General features: G+C 51.1%; 5 protein-coding genes across 5 annotated transcripts; 2 read left to right on the top strand and 3 right to left on the bottom strand.

The window, feature by feature from the left end:
- On the top strand, nucleotides 1-1,659 carry LOC100904277 (sialin). The gene has a single exon (XM_003743687.2). It carries the CDS (start codon nucleotides 118-120, stop codon nucleotides 1,657-1,659), a length of 1,542 nt encoding a protein of 513 aa, XP_003743735.1. The 5' UTR covers nucleotides 1-117.
- Nucleotides 1,660-3,572: 1,913 nt separating this feature from the next.
- On the bottom strand, nucleotides 3,573-14,100 carry LOC100904135 (uncharacterized). The gene is made up of 5 exons (XM_029111558.1): nucleotides 13,962-14,100; nucleotides 5,885-6,072; nucleotides 5,054-5,195; nucleotides 4,667-4,959; nucleotides 3,573-3,839 (listed from the first exon to the last, which is right to left on the bottom strand). Exons 1-5 carry the CDS (start codon nucleotides 14,098-14,100, stop codon nucleotides 3,765-3,767), a joined length of 837 nt encoding a protein of 278 aa, XP_028967391.1. The 3' UTR covers nucleotides 3,573-3,764.
- On the bottom strand, nucleotides 8,423-9,315 carry mRpL49 (mitochondrial ribosomal protein L49). Its single transcript, XM_003743625.2, has 2 exons — nucleotides 8,907-9,315; nucleotides 8,423-8,755 (listed from the first exon to the last, which is right to left on the bottom strand). The coding sequence occupies exons 1-2, from the start codon at nucleotides 9,150-9,152 to the stop codon at nucleotides 8,483-8,485; spliced, it is 519 nt and encodes a 172-aa protein (XP_003743673.1). The 5' UTR covers nucleotides 9,153-9,315; the 3' UTR covers nucleotides 8,423-8,482.
- Nucleotides 14,101-17,471: 3,371 nt separating the features above from the next.
- On the bottom strand, nucleotides 17,472-19,916 carry Nox (NADPH oxidase). Its single transcript, XM_018639649.1, has one exon. The coding sequence runs from the start codon at nucleotides 19,914-19,916 to the stop codon at nucleotides 17,472-17,474; it is 2,445 nt and encodes an 814-aa protein (XP_018495165.1).
- A 3,735-nt stretch (nucleotides 19,917-23,651) lies between these two features.
- On the top strand, nucleotides 23,652-24,986 carry Dhrs4 (Dehydrogenase/reductase 4). Its single transcript, XM_003743624.1, has 4 exons — nucleotides 23,652-23,892; nucleotides 23,976-24,378; nucleotides 24,477-24,667; nucleotides 24,827-24,986. Exons 1-4 carry the CDS (start codon nucleotides 23,789-23,791, stop codon nucleotides 24,939-24,941), a joined length of 813 nt encoding a protein of 270 aa, XP_003743672.1. The 5' UTR covers nucleotides 23,652-23,788; the 3' UTR covers nucleotides 24,942-24,986.
- The last annotated feature ends 930 nt before the right edge of the window (nucleotides 24,987-25,916 follow it).

Here is a 25,916-nt window from a genome sequence, read left to right as displayed (position 1 = left end):
AACCATCGAAAACCTTCATGACAATCCTGGAACAACGGAGAGGGACCCATGCAGATCTCCAGAGGTGAAACACCGTGAATCATTCAGAGAACTCACCATCGAGTTTCCCGCTGCAAAATGAAATGTTCCGCTACCCAGACCGAAAAACCGTCAGTCAGCGAGGGTTCTTCCGTGCAGTACAGGAGAGTTCTCATCGTCCTCGCATTTTTCGGTGCGGTTTGTGTTTACGCGATGCGTGTCAATATGAACGTGGTCATCGTGTCGATGGTAAATCACGAAGCGGTACGAATGGACACAAAAATGAGCGATTGCAAGTTGGCGTCGACCAATTCCGAAAGCGCAGGATTCTCGCCAAGAAATTCAACTTTCCTGAGGAACGGACCATTCGCTTGGAGTCCGAAGACCCAGGGTGTGATCCTCGGGGCATTCTTCTGGGGATACGTAATCACGCCGATCCCAGGAGGATTCATGGCCGAAAGATACGGCGGAAAATGGCTTTTCGGTTTGGGAGTTGTGCTGACCGGGATCCTGGGCATGCTGATACCGATCGTGACCACGAAATTCGGTCACGAAGGTCTCATCGGCATCCGAGCTCTTCAAGGTTTCTGTGAAGGTGTTACCTATCCCGCCCTGGAAGCACAACTAGCTTTTTGGATTCCAAAGAGTGAAAGATGCACGGCGATAACTTGCGTCCATCAAGGAGGCTTCATGGGCGTCGTTATCGGGATGTTGGTTTCAGGAAAACTGGCAGCATCGGATTTCCTCGGGGGCTGGCCCTCGGTATTCTACCTTTTCGGCGGCGTCACGATCGTTTGGTTCGTATTGTGGGTGTTGTTGACATCGGATAAGCCGGAGGATCACCGCTTCATCACAGGAAGGGAGATCGAAAAAATTCGGAACGGACTCAGCCGACAGAAAAGCGAATCCCGCCGACCGCGCCTCCCCTTGAAGAGCATCCTCTTATCCGCTCCGGTTTGGGCTTATGTTTGCACGACATTCGGTTTCTTGTACCTGCAGTACACGTTGATAACCGAGCTGCCTACTTACCTGGGCACCGTACTGCATTTCGATATCGGGAACAACGGAGTTTACTCGTCCCTGCCATATTTCGGCGCGATCGTGACGTCCGCTGTCGCAGCGATGATTTCAGATTTCTTGGTCAAACGAAGTTTACTTCGAGTGACCACAGTGCGCAAACTCTTCAACTCGATAGCCATGTTTGGCTCCTCGATTGTCCTCATGTTGGTCGTGACGGTCGCCGGTTGCGACGGCCAAATGAGTCTGATTCTATTCCTGATTGCGGGCGCAATCCGAGGTCTGGCGGAGTCCTCGACAGGACCGATCGCGATCGATATGGCCCCCGATTTCGCAGGGACGATTTTCGGCCTCACTGTTACCGTCGGAAGTTTCAGCGGTATCATCGTTCCGTATGTAAGCGGTCTTCTAACGAACGAAGTGAACTCCACTACGAATTGGTCGTATAGTTTCTACGTGGCCGGAGCTGTCGGTATTTTGAGCGGGATCGTTTTCTTGGTATTCGGTAGCGCAGACCTCCAACCATGGGCTGTCGAGCAAAACTCATCGGAGGAATGTAGAGCGGCAGAGAACGACCTTAGCCTGAGGTCTATCGGGACCGCCGAAGGAGGAGATAAAAAGTAAGCAACGAAAATCTTCCGGAGGACACTTGTTTCCAAGACATGACTCCAGAGCCACAATATCCGCCGAAGTTCCTGGGAGAAGATTCTCAAGGGCATCGAATAAGAAATTAAAAACCTGTTGCCCACGACCGGAGCTCGTGGGAAACGTCAGTTCGAAGAACCGCTGGCTTGTTGAATAAAAATGACGTCATATCGGATTTCGTGTCATTTAGTGAGCTCCCTCTGCTCAGGGCCGGAGTTTGGGGACCGCCATAGATTCTCCATATAGAACCCCGCACGCTCTCATGATGGTCCACACGAGACATTCTCGCTCTTTTCCAATGGCGCAGTCAAGTCTGGAGTTTTCTGCAAAAAGTGATCCGAGCGGGTCCCGTCGAGAAATATTTACCGATCACCGTTGCGAGGAACAGGCGGAACTTGGACTTTGTGGTTCGACCTCGTCGGCGGCGTGGATAGTTGCATAAGCCCTGCCTAGAGGCATCGATCAAGCCCAACTCGACCCCGAGATGGCCTCGGAGCCATGACAACCTTTGAATGATTGACATCAGAAGGACCAATAGGGTAACTCTCCGAGGCAGGAGAACTTCCCTCAAAAAGTTTCCGAGTATTTCCGAATCGGATCGATCTATATAATGACTCCAGTTTCAGATACCGAGAGCCTCCGTTCCCCCAAAACTCTCCTCAACATACAGCTGGGCAACCTCCGTAGGAACTGAGAAATCGGTCCCGGGTGACTCGGTCTCATAGGATGCAAAACTCGCGGTTTCAATTCGGCTAGATGAAGATGAGATAATTTCCTCGAATCCCCAACTCCTACCGCGAGCCTGACTCCGAGTATCTCGCAATCTGAGGACTCTGTGAACTGTATCCGCCGGGGCTAGGAGTCAGCTCATTCCCTCCGAAAATCCCGGAGCACTTCTCGCTGAGGCTTACCCCGAGAGCCACTCGAAGCCTTTCCCGTCACCATCCGATGCCTGGAGATGATCTCTCCGGAATGAACGTGACATCGCAAATAAGGACGGGTACCGTCCCGGATTCCCGATTCCGTCATGCTCGATTCCGAAATGTCGATTCCCAGAGGTCAGGTTGGGGGAAAAACGGGCAAACATGACCATGAGGCGACCTAAACCATACCGAAATCGGGCCGAGACACGTAAATTGGGTTAGGCCGCGATGGTCCGTTATCGATGTACCTACCGACGTCACTCGTTTCTCATTTGCGATGGCCTCGGAGGACCTTGAATACAATTACGACAACCCTAGCCTACTCTGCGGGGATCGATTTTTGATCGCTCGAGATCAAAGAGGTTTTCGGACGATTGCCGCCGACTAATTTTTCCGGTTATCCCCGCAGTTCTCTACACCGAGCATCTGTCGACTGTAAGCGCATCATCCGCACAAATTTTACGCAGATTTCGCGCGGAGCCCTCATGCATCGTCTCGGTGTCACAAGACTTCGACTGGTCTTTTTGCATGTGTACTGGCCGTTCCAACGATAGATTGACTCGCTGTAGAGTGGATTTTCGCGTGCTCATCGATTGCGGAAGCGTGCGCCCGGGGGACGTTGTAACGCCACCATTGAAATTTGCTGCTCTGATCCTGAGGCGTACGCGAATATTCGATCGAGGCCCCGACAAAAGACATCTCAAGGTAGATTCCTTCATCTGAAAGACAAGGACGCCACAGTATTCCTGCTCTGCCCTCCGATCAGGCCTCGATGGACGTTGCGGAAGATCACTGATTGAGTCTCGATAGAACTTTCGCAGCCTGTCGCGTGTACGGGGGAAGCAAATGCCCCGCTAGGCCAGACGAGAGACGAATTCTTAGCTACCTAGGAGCGGCCCGGACTACACAGATGAGGGCTTTCGATTCTGCCTACCGGAAAAGAACTGGGAATGAATTCGACCCGAAGTATCATAGACATAAATATTCATTTACCAACACGCAACACCGGTATAAACTCTTCTGAATAGAAATCTCGCGTCTCAACAACAATTACTCGCATCTTCCATCACGCTCGAATACCTCCGACGTGTGCCGATTGTACATATTCACAAACAATTATTAGACTCGCTGGTCCTCATAAACTGACTGAGCTTCGTGATTTCAAGTTATCGTCCAAACGGGTCCACTGAATTTCCGCTCAGGCACATTATTCGTCGACGTCTCGGGTGCACCGTTCTGAAATTTCAAGGGAATAATTGCCTTATCCATCCAGTCATCGCGTCTGTCCTTCTGGGTACCGAGATCGTGATCGACTACAGCATGTCCTCCCGATTGATTATCAGATCCGGAGATCCGCTCCTTCTCTTCAATCGCCTATCCATAATAATCCGCGAGTCGATATTATACAAAGCTGTTTCACCATCGAACTGATAGGGTCGAGGCTCCGACCTGAGGCCGAGACGACCTGGTGCCAACGTCCCCAAAAAAGTTAGAATACGGGATACAGTGAAATCTCCTAATAACGAACAGCGTTGCAGCGAACTTCCATTAGAAAGTATACTCTTCCCTCTCCACTTCGCTGGCTTGCCATAGAGATAATGATGGAAAACATTCGTTACAGCGACCTTTCATTGGAACGGCGAGGTTCGTTGTAACGGGATCATAGCCCTGCATATTCGGTTTGAAATGCAGGAGATCGTCGGCACATGCTATTCGACAGAGGCGCGGTTGAAGAACAAGTCGTCAGCTCAAAATGGATATCTATCGCGGGAGAATCCTATGCGCATGATATCGGGAGGAGCCACGCTCGATCATGCATTCTGTCTTACGACGAATAGAATTCCACCGCTCGATCAAGCTTCCATTACAGCAGCGAAAGTTTAATTAGCCGGGTTCTCGGAGACGCCGCGGCGCCGTATTCGTGGGTCGACTCGTCGGACCCCTAGATAGTCCCGGACCTTGAGCGTGACCTTTCGATGTTGCCTTCATGCCAGACGATATACCTATTCTCCCCGCGCTCATAAACAGTTTCAGGTCCTTAGAAAGTCTAAGAGAATGCTCACCTTCATAGAGCCGTTCATGTGAATCCCATTCCCGTTCTGAATTTGTTCGAGTATTGGGTGAACTTTCTTGCCGACGCTTGGCATCATCTTACCAGAACCCGGCACTTTCGGTGCGTCGCCCGCTCCCGAGCGACAACAGGAGCAATTCATCGGACGCGATCGGCAGAAAAACAATCGAAGTAAGCAGAAAAGGAATCCGACGCCTATCAGTGGTGGTCCGAGACCCAGGATCAGTGGTCTCGTTTCAGGACTAGTGAAGTTTCCGTAACTGGCGAATAACGTCACGGCCGAGCCTGTTAGGACGGTAAACGATGAAAATGAATAGGAAATAGAAAAATCGACCTTGCTTCAGGGGGAATCGATTCGATCCCATGGTATCGAACGTACCAGCAAATGCAAGAAGAGTGCCGACCATGATGAGGATGTCTGCACCGAATGTGTTGCGTATCAACTTGGCGGGATTGACCATGCCTTTGCTCGGATTGGTATGATTGTACCCCGATGGCAATCGCGGCACATTTATCGCTACCTGAAAAGTCAATCATCAAGCTCGAGATCAAGGAACATTATCTTCGGATGTAACTCGAGACGAAGCTGAGTGAAATGCTTGAAGCAGATCTCAAGTCCCTCGGAGTGGTGGTCGCGGCGAACGCCTGCGGGTATTTGCGGGCGAATCTGACTTTGTCTGTGATCTCATGACTTCAGAGGCTGAGCATTCACGATTCGCCACCGGGACTTGTCGTCTGATCCGAAAACTACGAAATCGCAATATCGGAGAAAGAACTTCTGGCTTCTTGAGTCGAAAGTTGTAGTTGCTTTCTCGATGGCAAGGAACAATCGGGCAAGAGGACCGTCACGTCTCGACTAGAAGCACGCGAAGTCGCACTGCTTTCGTGCTGCCAAGCCTTGTCGATCTCAATCACCACATCTATGTGGGACGCACTGTTTCCGCGCGTAACTTTCTGGAGCCATGAATTAAAAGGGATCTAGAGCAATCATGCATCGCCGATTTATCATGGACCGATTCTCCATCGGAAAGATGTATCCATGTGGCGGAAAGATGTATCCGCAATATCTTGCAGGTTTCACGAACCAAGAAATTCTTCCGCCCATGCTCGGTCGGAGAGGCCCTTCTCCGATACCTCTCTCGAACCTCTATCGAAATCGTGGGCCTCGATGGATACTCTCCGATCCGACTCCCTCATCTAGTATTCTCACCTCCGTCCAATCGCTGTTGTTGAGAGCGTCGAGGTTGACCGCGGGTGGATAGACTGGATATCTTTGCACCATAACATCTCGTAATCGTCTGGCCACCGGGGTGAGCGCACTACGGCGCATCGTCCGGAAGGACTTGACTGCCAGTTGGACGGTTGGGTTGTTGCGGAGCTTCTCTGCGTATTCCGGATCTGGAAGAAAATTGTGCGATTTGAGAACGACAACTCGAACCGTGACTGCTCGTAACGACCCGTATCTGTACAGCTGATCTGCACCGAGTTGACATTCGCTGTGCTGATATTGACGCGAATGAGGTCGAACCTTCATCTAGAGAGAAGCACTCCGGAGTCTTGGAATTTCTCAGGCTTGCTCCGCCATATCTGAGTTCCGAGAGTTTAGGAGCACTGTCTTAGCGGAATCAGCGAAAACTGACAATAAGTCTATCGGCTCCACTCTCTCATCGAGCAGGGTCCCGTTCGCTTCTTCACGGTTCCAGCGACCGCTCGGCGTGGGTCGAGATCGGTTCCACGTGAGCGAAAATTTTGTTCGAAGGATAGTTTCAGTCGTTGATATCCTCGGAGCTGTTGCAATTCAGCAGCTCGGGCCACGCGAGGAAGGCCCTCCGGATTCTTGTACTAGATGCTTCGCACCACAGGAAAGCGAGTTGTTTCTTCACTCGAGGCGACAACTGTGCAGCATGGCTCCATCGTTAGATACACAGCATTATCATCTGCGGAAAACCCACGAAGCACTGGCGGAGAATCTCTCGCGGACAGGCGCTGTCCCAACAAGAGCAAATAGCTGCGGTCGATACAGTCTTTCCAGCTGTCCTCTTTCCCTCGGTGACTGAAGTCGAGTGCGGATAGAGAATGGAGATCGCTTGTCACGTATATCACGAAGAGTCGCGAATTCATTTGGAGCAGCAGCTCGATTGCGATCCGAGCAACTTCCGTCACGTATCAGGTAGACCACGAAGCGTCGCCGCTTTTACGTTTCCGAGACGTTTGAAAGACCGCGCTGAACTAGAGAGTCACATTTTGATTCACGTGAAACCCTTGAAGGTGAAGTCCGGTCCTGAGCTGTCTGCGCCGTGCACGTAGCTCGACGGAGCGAGAATACGATCGACTTGTGACGGCTCCTTCGCGTGAACTAGCGTCCTCCATCGATCGCTTCTTGGGCTCCTGAAAGCGGCTCATGCCGGCCCGCCTCTTGGGGCCTTGACCTTGTGGCTCCTCGCCGAACCGCTCCTACACAAATAGGAACGAAGGCTTCTGGTCCCCCGCAGGGATACACGTAATTTCACCACCGGGAGGCTCTGGGGCTGCCAGCGGAGTCGAGCCAGGATAGCCAGTATCGGTGGACCGTATGGAACGAATGCTTTACTGGATGGATGAGGTGAAGTATCGGAAATCCATTTCAAGCCATAGATCATGCATCAGAGGATCTGAACGGAAATGCCGCGTGAAGTGAGCACTTGACGCGATCGAGAAAGGCACGATCGGAATCGGAGCAAGGTCCTTCTGGCCCAAACTTACTCCTGAGCGAAACGATTAGACTTGGGAATAAGAACTAGAGCGACCTCGTGCTTCTTTCGTTTCTCTGAGCGACAGATTTCTGAAGCGCCGATCCGGAAGCGAAGTCAGAGGGGCCGTTGGGAGAACAGAGAAATGAGTGCGCAGGCATGCTAATTCAAGAATTCTAATCCTTCATGTAGAAATGATAGTCAAGCCCGGAACGAAACTCCGGTCCTGCTCTAAAGTTCGGACTCGGTTTCGATGTTCATCAATCTGTCAGCCTCCCTTCCTGCGGGAGAATGCTCGACGTAAGAGCCGGGACGATTGGAGGATCAGGCGCCTGGATCACCTTAGGTACATCCTTGGAGTGCTCTATTGAACAACTTTCCGAGAGCACGTATTCAGTTGCCGAAAACGAGTCCGTGAGATACGCATCAACCTCGAATGATCCGCTAAAGTGAAAAATGAGATATTCGGCTGGAGTAGCTCTTGTCGCGATTGAAGCGGATCGAAATGATGGGTAGAGCCGCTGCGCTGCCATCGACCGACAACCTTTCGCGCATTCCGGGGACGATCTCATTCCTGGAACCTGAGAGAGTTTCGATCGACACTCCGGGGTCGGTCTCTCCGCATGATTCCATGACTTCGGGGTTGACTATTCCGCGGGATTTTGGCGTTCGTCATGGGCTCCTCATCGAAAATGCAATCCTCCCACCAGAGGAAACATCGATAATTCAACGCAATGACCGATCGACAGGTTCATCGTCCCCGAAACATACATAGAATTTTCCCCTGCGAACAGATGGCTGATCATGGAAATCCCCTGCGGCAGTCTCTCATCATATCGGATCTGATATGTCTGGTTCAATGAATCCCCTGATTGAGTTGGGAATCGAGAGCCAACAAGCTCGGGTATTTCGAGACGGGCGTGAGTGTCGGGCATCCAAGTTTGGATGAACTGCGTCCCGATAAGTCACAATTCACTTGCATTTCCCTCGATTAGATTCTGCGATGAGTAGAAAAGACGTACCAACGACTCATTTATTTGTAGCTAGCATATAATTACAAAAGAAGGTTTCAGTAAAGTCTAGAAGCCCTTCATAATCAGGAAGTCCTTCACTTCCTCCACGAGCTGTCCTTTGATGCCCACCGTTTGTGTGAGCTCATTGACCATCGTCGTGACGTCATCAGTTCCCCTAATTTGTTTGATGTGCTCTTTCAGCGCATTCCTCAGAGCCCAGGGATCGCCTTGGACTTTGCGAACGACCGTAACGTAACGCGGTCCACGGATATCGACCCTCTGGTATACCGGCAGCATATGGTTCCGCGTCCGTTGAACAAAATAAGGGAGCTCCCTTGCCTGCGAACAATAAAAGTTCTCACGGGACGTCGGAGGCGCGAATCGAAGGCTCCCTCGGGGAGATGTTCTGATAGAATACCGAAGGGAGCGTCTGAAACGATCGCTATGGCGCCGGAAAACGTGAGAGAAAATCCTGACCAAGATTCCTTACCTCTTCTCTCGTGAGCCGAACGGGCGTCCAGCCGGAAGGCCCTCCTTCTGTAGGAGATGGCGGGACTATTTTCTTCGGCATCAAACGCTCTACATGACTCCAAACATCTGGGTCGCTGACGACCTCAAACTTCGTGTAATTCGGATTATCGACATCGAATTTGTCGAGATGCTTTTCAGGGATATCCGTCGACGAAAGACGTTGTCCTGCTCTACCCAAGAACGGGAGAGCGACTCGCCTTAGCATCCTTGCCGCAGACGGTGACCGTAAATTCAGGAGTTGGAGTTTTCTGATCCGGAGGGTTGAGGAACGCCTTCCGAAATACGGGGAATAGCACGCGATCTCTTTGCTCTGAGCCGTCGGTGAGTGTTGTGAAAGAGCAAAACACCATGTGTTTACGAGAATGGTGGTCGCCATGTTTGTCGGCTTCCGTCGCCATGGGAACCGCGCACAAACCCTGGTAGCACCGAAGCGCGCCTGCGCGCGAACGGATGCGGGCGAAATCGACGCGGAAGGCGATCTTTCGCTGATTCGATTCCGTAAAATTTTAGGACTCCAAATTCTCAAGAATCTCTTTGTCACGAAAGCTGGCCTGATTATGGACGGCGAGCTCATATCGCTCCTGCGCGGCCATCGCGAACGCTTCAATGTATGTAGCCATCTCGATGAGACGATCGATTCCCCATCGGGGGAGCGGTGCACCTAGTCCAGATTGCGAACACGAGAGATCTCATGTTCAACCTGAGCAAGAGTTCAGTTATGATATTCAACGCAGAGAGGCTTGGCGAGGTAGCCCCCTGTGGAATTCAGGGGCGAGACATTGAATTTAGAGATAGTTACAAAAATCTTGGGATCCCCCTCTGTGATAAGCCGAACTACCTACCCCAACAGGAATTGAACTGGAGGAGGGAGGCGAGGAGGGCCCAACAAGAATTGCAGGCTCAATGCCTATAGACCTTCAATAGATTCGAGTTCACACGTATACAATGGAAGGCAACGGGAGTACCGAGACTCACATACGCGGATGCGGTACTAGCGTCTCGGGCTTCGAACCAAATGACGGCTGAATTCGAGAAAACTCAGACCGCAGTTGGAAAACGGGAAATGGGAATAAACGAGTATAAGGTTGCGAGCGAGCTCGAACAAGGCGACCTCGGATGGTCAACCTTCGAGTCGAGAGAAGCGCAGAGTAAAACGCGATATTTCGATATCTCGTGAGAATAAGCGCGATGGAGCCCGAACGATTGCCACGCATGATACTTTCCATGACGGCCACAACGAGGATAACAACAGCAGCGCTCAGAAGAATGCGCCACCTCAGCGACAAATACTCCTGCGAGAATAAGCTGCTGGTATACACGGAGGACCTCCAACCGAGAATGATTCTTTTCAATAGTGTTATGAAGAAAGCCATCAGAAAAAAGGTGGAAGAGCTGTGGAGAGAGGGAATAGACTCTAAACCCATCCTCGAGCTATACAGCAAGTACCTAAAGGAATGCACACAACATACGGACTATATAGAAATAGTCGAGGAAGCGCTCTGTTAGCCCCAGAAAGAGCAGGGATGCTGCCGACGAGGTCGCATAGAGCGAAATATCAACAGATCGAGCCGCACTGTATAAAATGTGGCGTAGAAGACGAGACCACTCCTCACATCATGACGGAATGGACCCCTCGCCACTTCGGCATTGGCTAGAAGATTGGGTTTAACTGAACAAAATGACGAAAATCTCATGAAAATTCGAGAAGACTGCATGAGGAATGGAGGGAAACCCGAAGGATCTGCTGAGAAATCGCCCCTGAAACAGGGTCTCATGCCTATATGTGCATATAGGACTCGAGGATCGCAATGAATACCATTACCATAACCATTACGACGAAGACCCGGAAAGGCACTCGGAGTGACGCCTTCTCCGTTTGGTAGAGCCAGAGCGTGGACATGATGCCAGCATCTTCTCCGACACGTCTCTTCAATAAATGTTTCTTATCTAACATATGACGCAGGATCCCATGATACCCCATTCGCAAGTCATGAGTTATGAATCCACATCGTGAAATTCATCGAGGAGCCATCTAGAATGGAATCGAAATCATGCCGATTGCGAGCTCCGTCCTACATGCCGATAAGGGGAATGAAGCTCCGGTATCCTCGAAAGCAAAGTCGAGATCAATGCTCGTCGGAGTCGGCTTGAGTTCCGCGAGCACCCTCTCGAAATTCACAAGGGCGAAGATCCGTCAGTTCCGAGTCGGTGCACGAAGCAAGATATAAGGGACCCGTCTGACCGAAGTTGAGGAAAAACTGGGATTCTGCCGAGCGAAGCTCAGCCAGCGCCATAAGATAGCACTCCTCGGACTAAAAGAGAATATGCTGGGTTGCCTTGAGAATCGCAGAGGAGACGTCATATCCTTCTTACCCTGCAATCGAGGCGTCCCGGTCCCTCTCGAGCCTTGGACCCTTGGAGAATGGAGCTCCTGGGAAAACTCAGGACTCACCGAATAATAGATCTATGATTCAGGTCCACGAGTCGGTGGGATCACCGGTCCGACGTCCGGAGAACGTCTGCCTCCATAGTAAGAAGAGTTCATCACCTCCTCTCGGCGAGTATGGCCGAAACGAGAGCGGAGCCGTCTTTGAACGATGAGGTGCAAATCCTGAACACTTCAATGAGCTGAGCGTAAGCCTGAGCTGATGCTATGGTTCTCAAGCGGCTGGAAATTTCGGGGTCCGATTCTGCGCCCCCGAAGTTTCCACGGAAACTTGACCATTTCTCGCTCAATCCGATTCGCCGCTGCATTGGAAAGTCCAGCATGAGGAATTTCCCGAACCTTATCGCTCCCAAGCTTCGGATCAGTTGTTCATGGATAATCAAAACTGGACAAGAGATGGGAGCTTCGCTGGAAGCGAAGACTCCGCGATCGGAGGCTCACTAATCCACCTCACTGTCGGCTCGATCGGAAAACTGTATACAAGGGACGAGTCGGACTCTTGATGTCCTGCAAGTTTTACTTCTAACTCTTACGCTCGGTGGCGTAGCGAGGGAGCAGGGAGCATACCCGGGCATTTCAACTTGGTGCGTGTTCCGGTGGACGAAATTTTCGTCTTTGACACCGACGAAAATTCAATTATTCCTAAGGGAGATTCCCGTCTCGCGGCGCTAGTCGGGTGGAATGAATCTGAAAAGGCGAGGAATCTCGGGGAACAAGGGCGCCAACTTATGTCAGAGAGGGCCGAACTTTCGGGGAAGCTCCCGTTGTGGCGTCGTTTCTCGAACACGCCAAGGGCGCCGCTCCGGCTGGGTACGCCATTGCTCACGCTCCTTCTCATTCGATGCGGATGGCCCGCGCCCGAGCGGGAGGAACGATCGCAGAGCCGACCCGAGCATTCTCTAGACTCTAGATGGTCTCTCCGGCTCCTGTTTCTAATAATCTTGATCGAAATTTTCGATGGCGTCAATCACGAATAACGACCGATTTGAGACCACATTGTACGTGTTGAAGATAACACCTCAGAGCCAGTCAAATCATGACCAACCAGCTCCGAGTCATCGATTTAATCCGCAATACTTATGGATGCTAAAAACTTCTATTAAAAACCCACTTGATGACCGACGGGATTCACCGGATGTCGCGCTGCTGCCATTTCCCCGCGATGGAATCGAACTCTCATCTGTTTCCCTGATACTGTCGAGATCGGATCTGTCTTCTACCTCTTCGGATTCGTAGAATTGCGAGAAGCCGAAGCGATTCCGATAGGATGAAATCAACTTCCGGGAGGCGATCACATCGCGCTCCGGGTAGGATCCGGATCGGCCAGAGTTTCCGTTGAAACCTCTTCTCGATGAAACTCGTACCATGGTGGCATTTCAAAGTTTATTTACAAGTCACACGTGATTCTCCGATAATGGAGCACTTGGAATGGATATCCTGCGACCACGAGGCCGGTACACCACGAATCCAGCAGCGTCAGGCAGAGCCGCACACTACAGAGGCACCGAGATGCCCTTCACCGTTTTCCGTGGAGCTCGGAGCTGCGACAGCTCCGTGAGTCTTCGGTCAACTCAAAAGCTTTCCGCAACATTGATCGCAGTTTCCGCTCCGGGTACAGGAAGTCGTTCCGTGGACCCGGAAGACGAGTCCAATGAACTAGGAGCCTGATCAAGAGGCCTGCTGAAGTCACATCGAGCTCCGAGGAATCGTGACACTAAGAGCTTCCACTGTCTTAGACAGAGCTTTGAGGGAGCGCGTCGGATCATCGATTTCCAATTACGGATCGCTCGATGCGTCGATGTCGCCGTTCTCCGTCGTGTTGTATACGAGAGTGTTGACACGACACTCCAACGAACACACGACAATGAAGGATTCCGGTTCGATAAGACGACATTCATCTCTGCATTTGTGATCACATCACGTACATTTGAAATGGAAGTTTCGGGGATTTTTTTTCGCGGATAGATGGATCATTAGATATGGCATTTCGGTGGCTGGCCGCGGGCCTGAATCCGGCACCCTACATATTCAAATCAGAGCAGCATCGATCCGGTCTGTATATGATCGGAATCATTGTCAGAGCGTACCAATGAGGGCGAAGTCTCAATGAGTCACAGTCGAGGAACGGATGAAGCATGATTTCCTGGTGGCCTATCTGGTATATTGATGTTTTTTTAAGCGTACCGTAGTCGAATACCGTAGCCATACTCTATTCGTTATCATGATCGAGGTTTCGAGTCCTCTCCGGATGTGGAGGAGATAAACTCTGCTGATCGGGCATGGTCTCAATTTCTACGTACGCAAGCCATGAAATCCTAATCGAGAGGCGAATTCTTTGTTTCTCGAAGGGGATCACATACATAGATGTATCATTTCATTAGATATAGAAATGACGAGAATCTCCGAAATCGCTGAAGAGTGTCGGGGATTGCGGTCTCCACGAATTCCGTACCCGTCTCGGTAAATCTACAGCGCTGGCGAGGATCCCCACGGAGGATAATCTCGCCCCATTGCACTAATGTCGGTCGCCTGTTGTGAGTTGGGATAGAAATAAAGCTTCGAACTCACCGAAATCATCGTCATACTTGTTGACGGGGGATTTTAAAGGTGACATCCTCGGTGACGGTAATGAACTTGCATGTGTATACGGTGAAGGTGCTGCGGTTGAAAGAGATCTCTTCGGAGAGGAGACCATCTCCGGAGGCATTTTCCTCAAGTCGTCTTCTGAAAAAAAGAGCTCACTTGACAACCGACCTTATTCGAAGCTAATGAGTTTGTATTGGTCTTGCGAGCTCGATGAGGACGAGACTTTCTTTTTCAGCTCTCCGCTTGTCACACAGCCGCATGATCATGATTCCTGAATATTTCCAGACTACATCGAGATCTTGTTCTCAACCCCCGGCTCATTTCGAAAGCCCCCGATTATAAGGCGGTGGGGACCCACACAAGTTCTGTGAATCGTGACCGCAACATAATTCCGCAAGCAGCATGAATTCATCTTGGTTTGTAGAATGAGTCCACTCGACACTGTGCTCTTGACGGATAGGGGACGATGCATAAAGCTCGTTGGGGGAGTAGGTAATCAATTTACTCAATGGATCATTTACGGGCAGTCTGAGCGCTCGCTCGCTGAGCTGGATCGATTAGCCTGACTCCCGATTTGAGTTCTGGAGGGCTGCAAACTCGACGCGACTTTTACGGAGACACATTCTGAAGATTCCGTCAAATGATGTATCGTGTTGTATCGAGTTGGAGAGTATTCGCAGGCTGGAATGAGGGGAGGATTTTCACGATCGATCAATGGTGATAGACGAAGGGCTCGTCGCAAGATGCCCCACGTCGGAACTGATGAAGAACGAGGGATCTGCCTCGGGACAGTGTCCCGCGCGTATTTTCTTCCCTGGAGATATCGTCGTCCGACGGGCATCGATTTCGAACCGATTCCACTGCTGTATCTTCCACTGTATCGATTCGGAGTCGCGAGCGTTCAAGGTCAAGGACGGCTGGGAATCGCTGTCTGAATACCGTGTGGACAGACATTCGAATAAAACAGTATAGACCCGTTTCCCGGCCGAGCAGAGAAATGGGTACGGAAGTGAAGTGCTTCTAATATTGTTCAGATCGAAAAACTTCTGCTATTCGGTAGAATGAATGCGGTCCACATGGCGGCTCGGCAGGAAGGAAGAACGATCTAGGGAAGTTTTCGTCTACCCTCCAGTGCGTTCCGATTATTTATCAGTGATCGGAAAATTGATCTCCTGTTTCGACCGGGATCTATCGAAGGGATCGGCCGAGGGCGACTGCGATCAAGGTGCATCTGCGATCTGCATGTCGTGGTCGCACTCTGGGCAAAACCCTCATTTCTTCGCAATCAGCATCGCAATCAGCTCGATGTGTATCATTCAGTCGGTTCGGAAACCCTCAAATGGGAAATCATTCCTGGGGAGTCTCGGAGTGCTCTCGGAACTCTTTATCCGATTATCTGCTCACACGGCCAACGCCGACGTGCGAAATGATTGACGTTTGAGGGGGAACATTTTCCCTGGATCGGAGGGAGGGGGTAGGCGCATCTAATCATCGCTTCATTACCTTCTCCCGCGTTCTTGAAAACATTTTGAGCCGCGTTCCGAATGAGACATCAGAGGCGAAAAAATCTTCGATGAGGTGTGGAACTGCTCCCCATTGACCCACCCTTATGGATGATTGAGTTATGCTCGGACGCACGGAGAGAAAAGTAGGGAATTATCCCGCATTGATCCTGGAGGGTAGGGGGAGAGACTGGCATCCGATCAAAAACAAATGCTCTTCGTGCTCGAAACATTGTCAAAGATCGGCGGAGTACTGCGATTTCAACTTTACAAGAAATCTGCCATATGCTGCTCGCCCTTCCATATACCCGTGGCAGCTGGAATCACATAATCAGGCATGCTATCGGTCCTTCCGGCTCCCTAGCTCGACAGCGAGGTTTCCGTCCTCTAAGATTTCCAAATGTCGTTTTATCTCGGGCGCTTCCGGGCTCCGCCGAACTTTGTCCCGGGCCAAGAGCCGTTCCCACGTTCTCGGCAAATTATAAGCTACATCCAACTAAGGTGTTCCGGAAAAAAACTTCCCACATTGAATATGTCTCCGCGTCGATCGCGCTCTCTTTTGTTTACTTGAAGAGCTTCGCGTCGGAGCGTTTCCGTTTCCGCCTGGGACAAAATGAAAGTCAGAAACCTCGTTCACGGGAAGGCCCAAGAAAATGCGAATCATTGACTCTTGGCAGCGGCGACTTTCATCCGTCTCAGATGTCAGAGCACGATGGCGGAATGAGGCTGTCCCGATCTAGTTCTGTCTGAATCGTCGCCAAAAAATCCAATCGGTGGAACGCTTCGCAAAACACCTACCATCATGGAACACACGACGATACGCTATCCAATCCTAAAATCACGTACTGGCACCGATTTGACATCCTTCAACGCGCACTGCTCTCCCGAGGAGAATTCGTGGACCGCATAAATTCTCCCCTCCCTCATGAGCACCCTCGCCAACCTTTCGTCTTATAGATCTTTAGTGACCCCACAGCCAACGGTATTTTGAAACCTCATTCGATTCTCAATGCAGGATGCGGGAGATGCGACACGACTTCACAGAATGAATTATGAACGCAATAATTGAAACTTTTTCCCAGAGGCGCTGATTCCTCGGCCGAACCAAATGAATTTGAATCGTATGCGCGCGAGACAGAGAAGGTCGCTGAATCATTTGCACGCATAGATCCTGAGCACGATTCTCGATTAAATCCAGGAAATTCTCCGAAATGCCATACGGAACTCTAAGTGTTTATGGGGAGAACGAAATGTATTCGGAGAGAGCGTCACGATAAACCGGGGCGCCCCGCTCCCTTCAATTGACAATGTCTCATGACGGTGAGTCACCAGCTCCTCTATGACGGACTCTAAGGAAACCCAAATGAGGTGGTCTCTTCCGTACGCTTTCCGCTGGAACGCGTACTCACCTTTGTTGTGAAAGAAACGCGCTCAATAGCGCGCAGCAGCACGCTCTCGTTAACGCACAGAGCAATGAATCTGACTTATAGTTCTTCTTTCATGACACGGACTCGGGTTGCGGTCGGGAAATCCGGCTCAGAGTCGGCTCCTATCCGGCGGAGTCTGCCATCTAAGATCTGCGCGCTCGAATTCGGGGCCAGATCAAAGAATGGCCGATCACTCAAGCCAGGGATGACATGCCTGTTACAACAATCTTTTATCGATTCCGCTTTTGAAGGCCATCCAAGGACCCACGCTGATGACTTCGAGGCCCCCCCTAGGAGACTTGGACCGGATCTCGGCTTCGATTCGACGATTCTGAGATTGCCAGCTCGACCGCTATCGTCCTCCCCTTCTGAGCCGCTCATCGTCTTGACTCGGACTCTTATTTACCCACACGGAAAGAATCAATCGCCTTGAGAAGTAAACGCAGGACGTTATTTATTCTTTTGAGGCTGGACGATGACCACGGTAGTTCCAGTAACCTGGCCTAAAGTAACCGAGGTCTAGCTTTCGAAAACGAACATCTCCGCAGGAATCGCGGAAAGGATCAGAAAACCTCCTCTCTGAATTCGAGCTCGTTTTTCAGGCACTTGGCGCGAAGTTCTTTCGAAAGTTTCGCAGAACCGCAGAAGAAAACGGTAGCATCTGCGTGCTCTCCTCTGACTTGGCTGAGAATCTGATCCCAGGCCGGGCGTCCGAGCTCGATGTTGCTGCGAAGCTTGTGCAATCTCGAATTCTTGCTTGCGTTCTCTTTCTCCAAGGCGATCTTCAGTAGCAGGTTATTCACGGTGACCCTTTCATCTACCGAAGTGACGTAGATTTTGATCCTGATCAAATCTTTCAGAACGTCTCCGAACCGATTCTGATTCTGCATGAGATCCTTGAGTGCAGTCTTGAACCAGGCGACCCACGTGAAATCTCGCACGATCCAAACGAAGTCGACGCGCTTCAAGGATCCCAAAGATTCCGGACAAGACGCGATGAAAACATGACCGCACTCCGTGCACTCAGTCTTCACGTCTAGGCATCGATGAATTATACTTTGGACGATTGAGAAGAATGGGGTGACACCGATTCCTGTCGCCACCAGAACGGGATGAGGAGACTGCAGAAAGTCACTCGACGGAGCTCCGTAGGGCCCGTCGATCCAAACCCTTATTTTGTCGTCCACGACCATCTCGGACTCATCCGGGACTTGGGATTTCCTCGAGGCTTCGTCCCATGGTCCTCGAGAGTCTCTGCGTCCATACTTCATCATCAGAGGGTCTCCGCGGGAGATCATTTTGGATAAACGTCTTTTCAAGCTTTCTCCGCCGCCTCTCAAGCGAACCCCGTTCGAAGCGATGCTGAAGGCCACTTGCGGACCGGCGTGCGACGCGTCGAAGCTGCGTGTGTCCGAGAAGAGGACCGTGTGTCTCCTTCGTATTGGCGACCTGGTCGACTGTGACGGACGCGGAGTCTCGCATAGCCTCCTTTCGCGAAGCTTTTTCTTATAGGCCACGTCGATCGTCTCATACAGATGTCGTGTCCATTCCCCGGCCACACGGATGTGCACAGTGAGGTCGTCGACTTCCGGTGCACTGCTGATGGTGAAAGCGTGCCACTCGTACTTCGAGATCTGGGGAATATTCAGATAGATATAATCACCGCAACGAAAACGGAAGCCTCCCGGTTTGGCAATCGTCAAGGCCACGGTGTCGCCTTTGAACAATTCTGCTCGGCTCACATGGGTACGGCCGAGCTTTCGGAAGAACCCCGTGATCTTCACGATGGAATCCAGAACGAAGAGCGAGCCAGGGATCAGCAACCAGTGCCAGAACTTGGGCGCGTGCAAGACCAGAACAATGAAGTAGACGACGTAGAGTCTGTGCGTGTTGAAGAACAGCTCGAAATGCCCGTTGCGCCGGATCGCGGGAACAGAGAAAACCACCAGGAACGCAAGCACAGCGAGCAGTATCCAGCCGGTGACGATCGGAGCCCCTCTCACCAGTCCAGTGCCGTCGAAGTTATTCGTGAACAAAATACACCAGACATCGCTCCATTCGACGGATAGGTTTATCACATTTATGGCGTGACAAACCGTGTGGGCTATCGAGCACAGAGTGATTATGTAGCCGATCATTTCATGGAAATAGATGTTGTTGTCGAGGGGCAGAAGTCGGCTCAAGCCGAGTTTTCGCGATAGGGTGATGAGATTCCGGAGCACTAGAACCAACATCATCATCGAGACGAAGTTGAGAAGCTTTCCGAAAATCTTCGCCCATAATTCCCACTCGGAGTGCAGCTGGAGGAGCCCGTTCTCGATCCGACATCTTCCCACCGATTGCGAGGAGTTCGTTGCGCGAGCCGAGGAGTGCAGACGAGTTTCGGAGAAGAACCGTTCGATCCCGAGAGCGAGCATTATCGCGGCGAATGCGAACACAGGGATGACGGTTTTGATGTTCCGTCTGTAGTAGGATGTCTTGAGTAGGAGAATTCCGCGGTCAACCTCTTGTGGCTGCTCTGGTTTCACGAACCAATCAAAAACATTGATTTTCAGGTTGAAGTGTTTGTCAGACTCAATCAACTCCTTGAAATCGATCGCTGTGAGGCCGTCTCTTTCGCCCAAAATGAGCTTCGCCCAATTCTCAAGCTTCTTGTCGCTTGAATCGATCGAGTGCAGGTCGCAGGAAATCTTCAGCAGCTGCACAATCGCGTCTTTGGTCAGAAGCTTGCTCTGGTGCGTATCGTAGAGCTCGAAAACGAAGTCAACATTTTCTTGCGGGGAGAGATTGCCGTATCTTGTGACGGCGGCCTCGAATTCGTCCTGGGTCAGATGATCCTTACCTCCAGAGAACAGGCAGAACAAACGCTCCGCCAGGTGGGGGGCCAAACCAAAAACGAGAAGCTTCTTGAACTTCTCGACATTGCACCGACCTCCATCGGCTGCTTTGGCGAATACCAGCTTCAGCTGCAGTGGCCGACTAAAATTCCGACTCCAAAACATCGCCATCCTCCGCGTTTCGAGCGCGGTATGACTGTGGTAAATAATTCCACCTCATGCTTTTTTCCCTACTGACTCTCTCCGAATGACTTAACCCTTTCTTTGGTCTCTCGTTTTCTCTGGATCCGCTTTTCCGGATCGAGTTGGACTCTAAAGGAGGGAAACCGCAGCGTTCCGTCAAGGTCCATGACGGACCCGCACGTCACGAAAATGCCCGAAAAACGAGAGTATCCCGAGAAGCCCCGAAAAAACACGGTCGACTTTAGGGAGTGTATGAAGAGCCTATCGCTGGCGGTGATTGTTACTCAGAGTTTTCTACCGCGCGATGAACACCCTCTTCCCAACGTTTGAGATGAGCGCTGATACGCAATTCGCAACTAACAATCATATACGCAATGATTTGGCGTGTGATTTAATGAACGAGGAACGCTCGCGAACTGCCCCCGCTGAGATGTCGGCCGGGGTATTATTCCGTACTGTCCGTGAGCCAAGCTTCAACGCGAAGCGCGAGAGTACAATCTTTGGTTCCCGGTTAAAGCTCTAGATTTTCGTCAGTCCGTTAGATGGCTCAGACAGCGAGCCGACTCCTCCTTCTGCGCACAGGGGACAGTACTCGAGTTTTCGCTTACTCGTGCCTTGGGCTAAGTAAGAATTCTTCTTTGCTCTAATCGAGCGCCAAGGATGGCTGATACCGATGCTACCAGACATATCACCACACATGGTCTCTCGAACAGAGCTCGAAGGATTCCGCGTGGCCCCACATCGATCGGAGGAGCCCTAAACGCATGTCTCACCAGAAATCTCGATTCGTCCTCAGGTTCGTCGAGTACTCGATCTAAAATGTTTGTCGGTCTCCGGTCCGATCATGGAGGTTTCATAATTCCAAGAGACAGACTCGTCTAGCCCTCAGATGGCGAGCGCTTCGATTTCTCCAGGAGATCGGAAGCTATTTTCGAGGTGAGAGTTTCCGAGCTCTAAAACTCGACCAGCGTCATGTCGGACAGCCTTAGTGCCACGGTTTTTACGCGCGGCAATATCAGGCTTGAATGACTTCAACGGCACTGAGGTTCGGCAGGAACGTTCCCTGCGTCCTAGAAATCCGGGAAACCCCTTTCAGCAATCCTCAGAACTCATCAACCTTTCGCATGTATGGTTCGGTGCCTTAGCGATTCCATGCTCCCTGCTGGGCTTTGCAAAAAAACGCAAATCTCATGGAGAACCGCGGTTATTCGCTGTCCCCCGTAGAGTCCTATGTTAAAGAAAACCCGCCATTGCGGTTATGAAGCGGGGTTGCAAAGCCTACTCCCTCCTCATGATATCAGGGCCCGCCCTTTTTCATTGAATGGTCAAATAGAGATTAAAATAGAATAATGTTATTGGCCTCTTCCATATCTTCTCTATAACTCGACGAGCTACACTGAGACGAACAACATCGACTCTCGATCGTCAGCCTGAGAAGAATACGAGGTCCTGAAATTCGTCTGACTCGACCGACGTGATGGAAGTCGGCCCCAGCAAATCCAGATCGAGGCCCCATCTCACCGAGGGGTCTTCAAGGGGGCGCCAATGCCAAGTACCAATGCATAACGGCGAAAACTTGATCCTTCTTGAGCTTGTTCAGCGGAGCGATGCAGCCCTGAAGTCCAAGAACTCCTTCCTCCTTAGTCTCCGGCGGCATGACAGTTAAAACATCCTCCCTGAGAAAGTTCTTGACGCATTTGCCGGAGGGACCGTCCGGATCCTGGAGAGATCCAATTATTAGCGCGTTTAGCGGAGTTTGAGAAGTCTGCGAGCAACGTACTCACCGCTGAGGAATAAACACCGTTGCGGAAGCACTGGTCGAAGTGCTTGCACACGTCGGCCGCGAGCTTGAAAACGACGCCGAGCTTCAGGGAGTGTTTCTCGATGACCGGTAAGCACGCCAGGATCATAGCCGACATCGGTTTCAGAACTAGAGTCATCTCTTCGTTGGCTTGAATTTTGAAAAACCTCCGTTTGTATCGTCACATTGTTGAACGTCGGTATTAAGAGGCGGAAAAATGAAAATGGGCGATTAATCTGGGTGAGCTCACAAGGTACAGGCCCGCAGCTCGCGCCGGTTTCGTTCGCAAGAACGCTCGCGCTCAGGAAATACAGGCTGAGAGGTAATATCCAACGGGAGTATTTCATCTCTTCACTCCAGCGAGCGCATCGGGAATGGAGCGTCTCTGGAGACAATCGATGCACGAGTCCCCGTCGCTGGTCAAACGCAGCTGCTCCTCGTTTACCTTCTACTCTTTCAAAATTATTTTTTGCAACACTCTGAGCTGTCTCGATCAACTCCTCGAAGGACGCAGTATTTCCTGCAAGAGCTTGCGCCCCGCGTAAAGTGATCATCGGAATACTCGTGGGAAACTGGCCAATCGGCTCCGAGGCTCTGGGATTCGGGGCAACGCCCTCGTCGGTCTCACCTTGTCCCGATACCCTCTCAGGGAAGGAGATGTTCCTGAACCCGTTACTGCCCAATTATCTCCGACTGAGATGATCGCTCCTCGGTTCGAGTTCCGATCGGGTCGGCCTCCCTCGACAACGATCGAGAGTCTGATTCGGAAGCATTCGTCCGAGAAAAATTCTCCATGTACACAGTCGAGCTTCACGAAGTCGTTCCCGCCTGAATCAAGGAGAACACACAGGCTGAAACTCTATATCAGAAACGTGCCCCAAGCTGAGCTTCCCCGGGCCGGTACTCACGTGAAGCTTTCAATGAAGCCATAATGATGATCACGCGAAGGTTTTTGAGGCAGATCATCGGTGGAACTTGAAGCAAGAGGACGAACCTGCGCAAACGTTCGTTACTCATCATGATTTCTCCTCAGCATCTCAAGAACTCACGGGACGGAATCGGGGAAACGGGCTCATGTCAGGGCGAATTCGCCCTCAACTCCCCCCCGTGTCGTTCATGTCGCCAGTCGCGACCTGATGAGAGCCGTAGAGGAGGGCTCAAGAGCCTCCCATCGAGCGGAACTTTCCGTTGAGAAAACTTACTTGGAGCTGCGGATGAATGTTGGGTCCTTCAGTCCCTCACATTTCTGAGCGAACAAGAGTCCCGAATCCGGTCCTGTTGGCGGGAGCTTGATAGCTGCGACGCTATGCTCATTGGCAAACAAACGCACGCAAAGCTTGGAAACTGCAAAACTGCATGTCGTACAATGCTCCCTGTGATGCTCCGGGTCATCCTTCTTACTAGCATCCGAATTGAGGTCACCGAATTTAGGTACGTACTAGGACCGAAGATCCCGAAGTGAGCTAAGCGTTGCTTCTATCACTCGATGCGGTCTCCCGAATCTTCGGCGAGCCTTTTCCATGTCTTTCATGATATCTGGGAGGCCTGAAGTTGAGGACGATGGGCGAAGATTTTTTTCCTGATTGAAGATTCGTGGCCAGGAGTTCCCTGGCGCAACAGATGACGATCATGTGCATACGGAGGAAAATCGCGGACAGGACTCTCACACGGCACGTCTGATTCGGGACTGCCTTCAGAGACCCTCGGACAGGAGCGTTGGTCAGGGAGAAGACGTCATGAGACGAATCGAACGTTAATATCATGTTTTTCTCGTACGGAGCTCTACTTTCACATGATTCCAGTGAAGCCGTTCCGAAGACCGCAGGTTGCCGGAACCGAGCAGTCTCATTGGCGCGCTGATTTGAACCATGTCCCTTTCTCCCATGCGATCGCGATGTTTGTCGTGTCTCCTCTGTGTTATCGCTCACTCGCGAGAACGGAACGTTCCGAACGGAATCGTTCTGTCACATACTTCATTTTTCCTCTGTTCCCCGGACGCTCTGTCTCCGCCGAGGGGTGTCTGTTCCTATTAATTCTACATAGACTTTTTTAGTTGAACATGTTTTCGCATGGTCGCCGGCTGACACTTCAAGCAGCCAGACACATGGGTTCAGCTGCCAAACTACAAGGGAAAGTCGCTGTGGTTACCGCCTCCACTGATGGGTGAGTTCAGGCAGGATCGCTATCGGTCCTTGACGGAGATTGCATTTGAGAGTTCGAGAGGAAAACTTCCCCCTTGTCGACAGAATCGGCTTCGCCATTGCCCGCCGTCTCGCGCAGGACGGTGCAAAAGTCGTGATTTCGTCGCGGAAGGAAGACAACGTGAACAAAGCCGTGGAGACTCTGACGAAGGAAGGCCTCACCGTGACAGGAGTACCGTGTCATGTCGGCGACGCCGATCAGCGCAAGAACCTCCTCAAGACAGCTGTTGACAAGTTCGGTGGTCTCGACATCCTCGTTAGCAATGCGGCCGTGAACCCGTCCGCTACCCAAGTACTAGACACTCCGGAGAAAGCTTGGGACAAGATTTTCGAAATCAACGTCAAAAGCGCGTTCATGTTGACGCAGGAGGCTGTGCCGCTCCTCGAGAAACGGGGACAGGGAAACATAGTCTACATTTCTTCGATCGCTGCCTACCAGGCGATGCCGGTGAGTCCACGTGACGTGCGAGGAATTTGATTGATCATCATCCTAACTGAGGAGAGGTTGAGGAGATGGTAAATATTCCCTTCCGGAATTCGCTTCAGCTCCTCGGTGCGTACTCCGTGTCCAAAACTGCTCTCTTGGGACTGACGCGAGCGGCAGCCCTGCAACTGGCGGCTTCGAAGATTCGCGTAAATTGCGTAGCACCCGGAATCATCAAGACCAAGTTCAGCCAGCTTCTCTGGGAGGATGATGGGGTCAATGACGCGATTCTGCAAACGACCCCTCTGGGAAGGTGAGACTACAGCCAGTTGTAACTTATTCTCATCGAATCCCTGAGAGGAATCCCGATCGTGAGATCTCTCATTTTGCCTCTGCCCGAATACGCGATAATCAGAAAGCTCCCGGAATAATCATTCTAAAGGCGTCCCATTCCCTTTCCATTCCGATCTAGGCTCGGAGCTCCAGAGGACATTGCGGGGGCTGTGTCGTTTCTAGTCTCGGACGACGCCGCCTACGTCACTGGCGAAACCTTGCCCGTCGCTGGTGGATACTTCTGCAAGTTGTAATGGACTCCATGCTCACTTCCTTTTGAAGCTCAGCTGTTCCGAGTATCCCCCTATAGAATAAAGCAGTAATGTCGGTCCGTCATTGTACCAAATATCGGGGTTATTTGTCTGTCAAAAGACTTCAAGTTACTTTGACTCGATGCCGAATCATTCCCGCTAGCGTAAGAAGTACTTTTCCACTCGATCAATCGCATCGTTCTCGAGTTATTCCGGAAAATTATCAAGTTTTTCTCCAGTGTTCGCTGGAAAGGAAATCCTCTCCACCACTTCTCTCCACATGATGCCACGACCGTTCCGGCGAGGCGCGCGATTCGAGAGACGTCGCAGCAGCCTACTAATTTCAGCATGATCTAATTTGATAATGATAATTTCTCCCCCTATAGAATAAAGCAGTAATATCGGTCCGGCATTGAACCAAATATCGGGGTTCTCCACTCGATCATCAGAGGAGAATCGAGAGCTACGAGATCGAACGTAATGCTTTCCAAAATTTCTTCTATAATTCTTTAGCGTATCTGATAAGCGATGCCCATATATTTCACCTGTTTCATTACTGTGCAATCATTTCTCCTGCTCCATGGGAGCGATGGGAGAGTCCGACTCTGCATCCATATATCTTTTTGAACTCCAATCAGAGTTTTCTGTCGTGAACATCTTCGACAAAAAGAACTTTGGGACTCACGCGCGGTTTGCCTACATTCTTCGAGAGATTCAGTGACAAGTACGAGAGACCTAAGCAGTGTTTTTTTGTGATCTGTGGAGTTTCGTCACGAGGCTCAGAGGTCTCCTCATTGAATTCGCCATGCCCAAGATAAGTCGGAGGCGTTGCTTCAATTCGCCCGCGAATCGACCCGTGAATAGAGATTCCAAACTGTAAGCACAGTTGTGAATGCTCATGCGTCGTGCTATCATTCAGATATCAGATAGGCATACATCGGACAAAGGGAATCTCCATATCAGATATTCCTCAGAACA

Source organism: Galendromus occidentalis, unplaced genomic scaffold, assembly GCF_000255335.2.
Source record: "Galendromus occidentalis unplaced genomic scaffold, Mocc_1.1 scf7180000077450, whole genome shotgun sequence".
Classification (NCBI taxonomy): Eukaryota; Metazoa; Arthropoda; class Arachnida; order Mesostigmata; family Phytoseiidae; genus Galendromus; species Galendromus occidentalis.
The sequence above is the reverse complement of the archived record's forward strand: the minus strand, read 5'-3'. Positions and strand labels throughout refer to the sequence as shown.

Excerpts from the sequence above, each read along its gene's own strand:
- LOC100904277 (XM_003743687.2), top strand. The coding sequence starts at position 118 with ATGAAATGTTCCGCTACCCAGACCGAAAAACCGTCAGTCAGCGAGGGT.
- LOC100904135 (XM_029111558.1), bottom strand. The coding sequence starts at position 14,100 with ATGCCTCCGGAGATGGTCTCCTCTCCGAAGAGATCTCTTTCAACCGCA. Across the intron at positions 6,073-13,961 it reads CAAGTATGACGATGATTTCG|ATCCGGAATACGCAGAGAAG; the intron begins GTGAGTTCGAAG and ends ATTTTCTTCCAG. Across the intron at positions 3,840-4,666 it reads ACATGAACGGCTCTATGAAG|AACGGTGCACCCGAGACGTC; the intron begins GTGAGCATTCTC and ends TTGAAATTTCAG.
- mRpL49 (XM_003743625.2), bottom strand. The coding sequence starts at position 9,152 with ATGCTAAGGCGAGTCGCTCTCCCGTTCTTGGGTAGAGCAGGACAACGT. Across the intron at positions 8,756-8,906 it reads TTCGGCTCACGAGAGAAGAG|GCAAGGGAGCTCCCTTATTT; the intron begins GTAAGGAATCTT and ends TATTGTTCGCAG.
- Nox (XM_018639649.1), bottom strand. The coding sequence starts at position 19,916 with ATGGCGATGTTTTGGAGTCGGAATTTTAGTCGGCCACTGCAGCTGAAG.
- Dhrs4 (XM_003743624.1), top strand. The coding sequence starts at position 23,789 with ATGTTTTCGCATGGTCGCCGGCTGACACTTCAAGCAGCCAGACACATG. Across the intron at positions 23,893-23,975 it reads GTTACCGCCTCCACTGATGG|AATCGGCTTCGCCATTGCCC; the intron begins GTGAGTTCAGGC and ends CCTTGTCGACAG. Across the intron at positions 24,379-24,476 it reads CTGCCTACCAGGCGATGCCG|CTCCTCGGTGCGTACTCCGT; the intron begins GTGAGTCCACGT and ends AATTCGCTTCAG.